The sequence below is a fragment of the Cetorhinus maximus genome, unplaced genomic scaffold, assembly GCF_964194155.1.
Source record: "Cetorhinus maximus unplaced genomic scaffold, sCetMax3.hap1.1 HAP1_SCAFFOLD_2850, whole genome shotgun sequence".
Taxonomy (NCBI): domain Eukaryota; kingdom Metazoa; phylum Chordata; class Chondrichthyes; order Lamniformes; family Cetorhinidae; genus Cetorhinus; species Cetorhinus maximus.
This window is the reverse complement of record NW_027598781.1, coordinates 5880-12500: the sequence shown is the minus strand read 5'-3', so window position 1 is coordinate 12500 and position 6621 is coordinate 5880. Positions and strand designations below refer to the sequence as shown.

The 6621-nt window shown below is 54.9% G+C and overlaps 1 protein-coding gene across 1 annotated transcript in view; it reads right to left on the bottom strand.

Annotated features, from left to right (window-relative positions):
• Window positions 1–2517, bottom strand: part of LOC144677669 (voltage-dependent L-type calcium channel subunit alpha-1S-like) — a gene marked incomplete at its 5' end in the record, with an annotated part of 26803 nt that extends 24286 nt beyond the window's left edge. The window contains one exon of the mRNA XM_078537700.1: window positions 2316–2517. Within this exon, the coding sequence (XP_078393826.1) occupies window positions 2316–2517 (202 nt within the window). The remainder of the gene's footprint in view (window positions 1–2315) is intronic.
• Window positions 2518–6621: the final 4104 nt, after the last annotated feature.

The window sequence follows — 6621 nt, the reverse complement described above, 5'->3', positions numbered from 1 at the left end:
CTCCGAGGCTCCACTGCCTCTCTCCATCTCGACACACCCTCAGGGCCGGGAGCCAGACGCCAAGCTCCTCCGACAGTGGAGGAACAAAGGGATCTGGGAGTTCAGATCCATAATTCCCTGAAAGTGGCGTCTCAGGTAGACAAAGGTTGTAAAGAAAGCTTTTGGCCTACTGGCCTTCATAAGCCAAAGTATTGAGTATAGGAGTTGGGATGTTATGGTGAGGTTGTGTAAGACATTGGTGGGGCCAACTTTGGAGTATTGTGTGCAGTTCCGGTCGCCTAACTACAGGAAGGATATCAGTAAGATTGAGAGAGCGCGGAGAAGATTTACTAGGATGTTGCCGGGGTCTTAAGGAGTTGAGTTACAGGGAAAGATTAAACAGGTTAGGACTTTATTCCTTGGAGCGTAGAAGGATGAGGGGAGATTTGATAGACGCGTACAAAATTGTGAGGGGTATAGACAGAGTAAATGCGAGTAGGGTCTTTCCACTTAGATTAGGAGAGATAAACACGAGAGAACATGGCTTTAGGGTGAAAGGGGAAAGGTTTAGGGGGAAGTTCTTCACTCAGAGAGTGGTGGGAGTGTGGAACGAGCTACCATCTGACGTGGTGAATGCGGGCTCACTCTTAAGTTTTAAGGATAAATTGAATAGATACATGGATGGGAGACGTTATGGACTGGGTGCAGGTCAATGGGACTAGCGGAATAATATTTTGACGAGCACGCGGGGAGGGAGGGACCTGGGGGCTCTTGTGCGTGTAGCTCTCCAAATATGACAGGGTATATTGAGAGAGCGATTAATTGGTAAGCGGCGGTGTTGAGGACAGAAGCAGGGAAGTTAAGGCTGAACCTTTGTTAGGCTCTGGTTAGGCCCCAACTGGAGTACTGAGGCCTGTGGCGGCCGCCACACTTTAGGAAGGGTTGTGAGGGTCCCTCGAGATGGGGGGGGGGTGGAGGGAGATTTACCAGAGCGGGGTCCAGGGACGAGGGGGATTATTTTGAGCGACGAGGTTGGGTTGGAGAAGGCGGGGGCTCCTCGGAGTGAAGGGAGATTGAGGGGGAGGTTCGATCGAGGTGGACAAGATCAGGACAGGTTTGGATGAGGGAGACGAAGAAAAGCTGCTCCCCATTGGCTGATTGCTCAAGGATTGGGGGTTTAAGGTTTTGGACAATGTGAGGGGGGCATGTGAGGAGGAACTTTTTTTTACACAGCGACTGGTAAAGGTTTGGAACTCGCTGCCTATGACGACTGTGTGAGCGGACACGGTGAGACGTTGCAGACAGAATTTATTTTTATTATTTATTCGTTCATGGGATGTGTGCATCGCTGGCCGGGCCCAGCATTTATTGCCCATCCCTAATTACCCCTCGAGAAGGTGGTGGGTGAGCCGCCTTCTTGAGCTGCTGCAGTCCCCGTGTGGTGTAGGTACACCCACCGTGCTGTTAGGGAGGGAGTCCCAGGATTTTGTCCTGTGTGGTGTAGGTACACCCACCGTGCTGTTAGGGAGGGAGTCCCAGGATTTTGACCCAGCGACAGTGAAGGAACGGCCGATATATTTCCAAGTCGGGATGGTGAGGGGCTCGGAGGGGAACTTGCAGGTAGTGGTGTTCCCCGTGTGTCTGCTGCCCTTGTCCTTCTAGGTGGTAGAGGTGGTGGGTTTGGGCGGCGCTGTCGAAGGAGCCTTGGCGAGTTGCTGCAGTGCATCTTGTAGATGGTACACACACACTGCTGCCCCTGTGCGTCGGTGGTGGAGGGAGTGAATGTTAGTGGATGGGGTGCCCATCAAGCGGGGCTGCTTTATCCTGGACGGTGTCGAGCTTCTTGAGTGTTGTGGGAGCTGCACTCATCCAGGCAAGTGGGGAGTATCCCATCACACTCCTGACTTGTGCCTTGTAGATGGTGGACAGGCTTTGGGGGAGTCAGGAGGTGAGTGACTCTCTGCAGGATTCCCAGCCTCTGACCTGCTCTTGTAGCCACAGTATTTATATGGCTGGGTCCAGTTCAGTTTCTGGTCAATGGTAACCCCCCAGGATGTTAATTGCGGGGATTCAGCGATGGTAATGCCCATTGAACGTCAAGGGCGGGGGGTGGTTGATAGGCACTTGCAAGGCGACTGGGAGAGAGTGGAGGAAAGGAGACGGAGTGGAGTGCTCCACGGGGAGTTAGCATGGACTGGATGGGCCAAATGGGCCTCCTCTTGTGCCATAACGACTCAGTGACAAGGGGGACGTGAGGTCTTCCCCAGCCGAATATCCCCCCCCCCCCCCCCCCACCCCCCAGCACTTCCTCCGCCACCCCAAGCATTGGGACTCACCTGGTTCTTGTCGAGCTCGCAGTTCTGATACTCCTTCTCGCCCTGCTCCCGGAAGGTGATGATGACAAATCCCACGAAGATATTCATCATGAAAAACGCGATGATGATGATGTAGACAATGAAGAAGATGGAGATCTCCACGCGGTAATTGTAGATGGGGCCCTCGTTCTCCGCGTTAGCGTCTATGGCTTTGTACAGGAGGCTGCGGACGCACGCACACAGCAGGCGTGAATGACCTATTTTTATGTTTCCTAGACGGTTTGGCTTTAAAAACTACCATGGCTGCAGTCGAAAGACCTGTTCACTAGACCAGGATGAGGAATGTCTACAATGTTGCTATCCTGGAACAGAGTGTGCCATAAAAGAACAGACTGGTGCCAGAAAGGAGTTCTGGACTAAAGGGGACAGCCTAATGACAGCCTTTTAATTGGCTCCTGACCAGGTGATCAGAGTTTTGTGTAGTAACAGTGCAGACAGGACATTTTTTAGCCTACAAAGAGGGAAGACCTGAAACCTCTCTCTCCTGTGTCTCTAAGATTCCAGTAATTCTGCCCTAGTAGCTAGTGGGCTATCCCTCACGTCTCTGTAACCTGCATCAGGGGATGCTCTAGAGGCCGGAATTGGAGGAGCGCAGAGATCTCGGAGGGTTGTAGAAGGTTACAGCGATAGGGAGGGTTGTCGGGGGCTGGAGGAGGGTACAGAGATAGGAAGGGGTGTAGGAGCTGGAGGGGGTTACAGAGGTAGGGAGGGGTGTAGGGGCTGGAGGAGGTAACAGATAGAGGGAGGGTTGTAGGGGGCTGGAGGAGGTTACAGAGATAGGAAGGGTTGTAGGGGCTGGAGGAGGTTAGAGAGATAGGGACGGTCTGTAGGGGCTGGAGGAGGGTACAGAGATAGGGAGGGTTGTAGGGGCTGGAGGAGGTTACAGAGATAGGGAGGGTTGCAGGGGCTGGAGGAGGTTACAGAGATAGGAAGGGTTGTACGGGCTGGAGGAGGTTATAGAGATAGGGAGGGTTGTAGGGGCTGGAGGAGGTTACAGAGATAGGGAGGGTTGAAGGGGCTGGAGGAGGTAACAGAGATAGGGAGGGTTGAAGGAGCTGGAGGAGGTTACAGAGATAGGAAGGGTTGTAGGGGCTGGAGGAGGTTACAGAGATAGGGAGGGGTGTAGGGGCTGGAGGAGGTTACAGAGATAGGGAGGGTTGTAGGGGCTGGAGGAGGTTACAGAGATAGGGAGGGTTGTAGGGGCTGGAGGAGGTTACAGAGATAGGGAGGGTTGAAGGGGCTGGAGGAGGTTACAGAGATAGGGAGGGTTGTACGGGCTGGAGGAGGTTATAGAGATAGGGAGGGTTGTAGGGGCTGGAGGAGGTTACAGAGATAGGGAGGGCTGAAGGGGCTGGAGGAGGTTACAGAGATAGGGAGGGTTGTAGGGGGCTGGAGGAGATTAGAGAGATAGTGAGGGTTGTAGGGGCTGGAGGAGGTTAGAGAGATAGGGAGGGGTGTAGGGGCTGGAGGGGTTTACAGAGATAGGGAGGGTTGTAGGGGCTGGAGGAGGTTACAGAGATAGGGAGGGTTGTAGGGGCTGGAGGAGGTTACAGAGATAGGGAAGGATCTAGGGGCTGGAGGAGGTTACAGAGATAGGGTGGGTTGTAGGGGCTGGAGGAAGTTTCAGTGATAGGGAGGGGTGTAGGGGCTGGAGGAGGTTACAGAGATAGGGAGGGTAGTAGGGGGCTGGAGGAGGTTACAGAGATAGGGAGGGATGTAGGGGCTGGAGGAGTTTACAGAGATAGGGAGGGGTGTAGGGGCTGGAGGAGGTTACAGATATAGGGAGGGTTGTAGGGGCTGGAGGAGGTTATAGAGATAGGGTGGGTTGTAGGGGTTGGAGGAGGTTGCAGAGATAGGGAGGGTTGTAGGAGCTGGAGGTGGTTACAGAGATAGGGAGGGTTGTAGGGGCTGGAGGAGGTTACAGTGCTAGGGAGGGTTGTAGGGGCTGAAGGAGGTTACAGAGATAGGGAGGGTTGTAGGGGCTGGAGGAGGTTACAGAGATAGGGAGGGGTGTAGGGGCTGGAGGAGGTTACAGTGATAGGGAGGGTTGTAGGGGCTGGAGGAGGTTACAGTGATAGGGAGGGGTGTAGGGGCTGGAGGAGGTTACAGAGATAGGGAGGGTTGTAGGGGCTGGAGGAGGTTACAGAGATAGGGAGGGTTGTAGGGGCTGGAGAAGATTACAGAGAGAGGGAGGCGTGTAGGAGGCTGGAGGAGGTTACAGAGATAGGTAGAGTTGTAGGTGCTGGAGGAGGTAACAGAGATAGGGAGGGTTGTTGGGGCTGGAGGAGGTTACAGAGATACGGAGGGTTGTAGGGGCTGAAGGAGGTTACAGAGATAGGGAGGGTTGTAGGTGCTGGAGGAGGTTACAGAGATAGGGAGGGTTGTAGGGGCTGGAGGAGGTTACAGAGATAGGGAGGGGTGTTGGGGCTGGAGGAGGGTTACAGAGATAGGGAGGGGTGTAGGGGCTGGAGGAGATTACAGAGATAGGGAGGGGTGTAGGGGCTGGAGGAGGTTACAGAGATAGGGAGGGGTGTAGGGGCTGGAGGAGGTTACAGAGATAGGGAGGGTTGTAGGGGCTGGAGGAGGTTACAGAGATATGGAAGGGTATAGGGGGCTGGAGGAGGTTACAGAGATAGGGAGGGGTGTAGGGGCTGGAGGAGGTTACAGAGATAGGGAGGGGCGTAGGGGCAGGAGGAGGATACAGAGATAGGGAGGGTTGTAGGGGCTGGAGGAGGATACAGAGATAGGGAGGGTTGTAGGGGCTGGAGGAGGTTACAGAGATAGGGAGGGTTGTAGGGGCTGGAAGAGGTCACAGAGATAGGGAGGGTTGTCGGGGGCTGGAGGAGGGTACAGAGATAGGAAGGGGTGTAGGAGCTGGAGGGGGTTACAGAGGTAGGGAGGGGTGTAGGGGCTAGGGGAGGTTACAGAAATAGGGAGGGTCCGTAGGGGCTGGAGGTGGTTACAGAGATAGGGAGGGTTGTAGAGGCTGGAGGAGATTACAGATATAGGGAGGGTTGTAGGGGGCTGGAGGAGGTTACAGAGATAGGAAGGGTTGTAGGGGCTGGAGGAGGTTAGAGAGATAGGGACGGTCTGTAAGGGCTGGAGGAGGTTACAGAGATAGGAAGGGTTGTAGGGCCTGGAGGAGGTTACAGAGATAGGGAGGGTAGTAGGGGGCTGGAGGAGGTTACAGAGATAGGGAGGATTGTAGGGGCTGGAGGAGGTTGCAGAGATAGGCGGGGGTGTAGGGGCTGGAGGAGGTTACAGAGATAGGGAGGGGTGTAGGGGCTGGAGGAGGTTACATAGATAGGGAGGGTTGTAGGAGGCTGGAGGAGATTAGAGAGATAGAGAGGGTTGTAGGGGCTGGAGGATGTTACAGAAATAGGGAGGGTTGTAGGGGCTAGAGGAAGTTACAGAGATAGGGAGGGGTGTAGGGGCTGGAGGAGGTTACAGTGATAGGGAGGGTTGTTGGGGCTGGAGGAGGTTACAGAGATAGGGAGGGTTGTAGGGGCTGAAGGAGGTTACAGAGATAGGGAGGGTTGTAGGTGCTGGAGGAGGTTACAGAGATAGGGACGGGTGTAGGGGCTGGAGGAGGTTACAGAGATATGGAGGGGTATAGGGGGCTGGAGGAGGTTACAGAGATAGGGAGGGGTGTAGGGGCTGGAGGAGGTTACAGAGATAGGGAGGGGCATAGGGGCTGGAGGAGGATACAGAGATAGGGAGGGTTGTAGGGGCTGGAGGAGGATACAGAGATAGGGAGGGTTGTAGGGGCTGGAGGAGGTTACAGAGATAGGGAGGGTTGTAGGGGCTGGAGGAGGTCACAGAGATAGGGAGGGTTGTCGGGGGCTGGAGGAGGGTACAGAGATAGGAAGGGGTGTAGGGGCTGGAGGTGGTTACAGAGGTAGGGAGGGGTGTAGGGGCTAGGGGAGGTTACAGAAATAGGGAGGGTCCGTAGGGGCTGGAGGTGGTTACAGAGATAGGGAGGGTTGTAGAGGCTGGAGGAGGTTACAGATATAGGGAGGGTTGTAGGGGGCTGGAGGAGGTTACAGAGATAGGAAGGGTTGTAGGGGCTGGAGGAGGTTAGAGAGATAGGGACGGTCTGTAAGGGCTGGAGGAGGTTACAGAGATAGGAAGGGTTGTATGGCCTGGAGGAGGTTACAGAGATAGGTAGGGTAGTAGGGGGCTGGAGGAGGTTACAGAGATAGGGAGGATTGTAGGGGCTGGAGGAGGTTGCAGAGATAGGCGGGGGTGTAGGGGCTGGAGGAGGTTA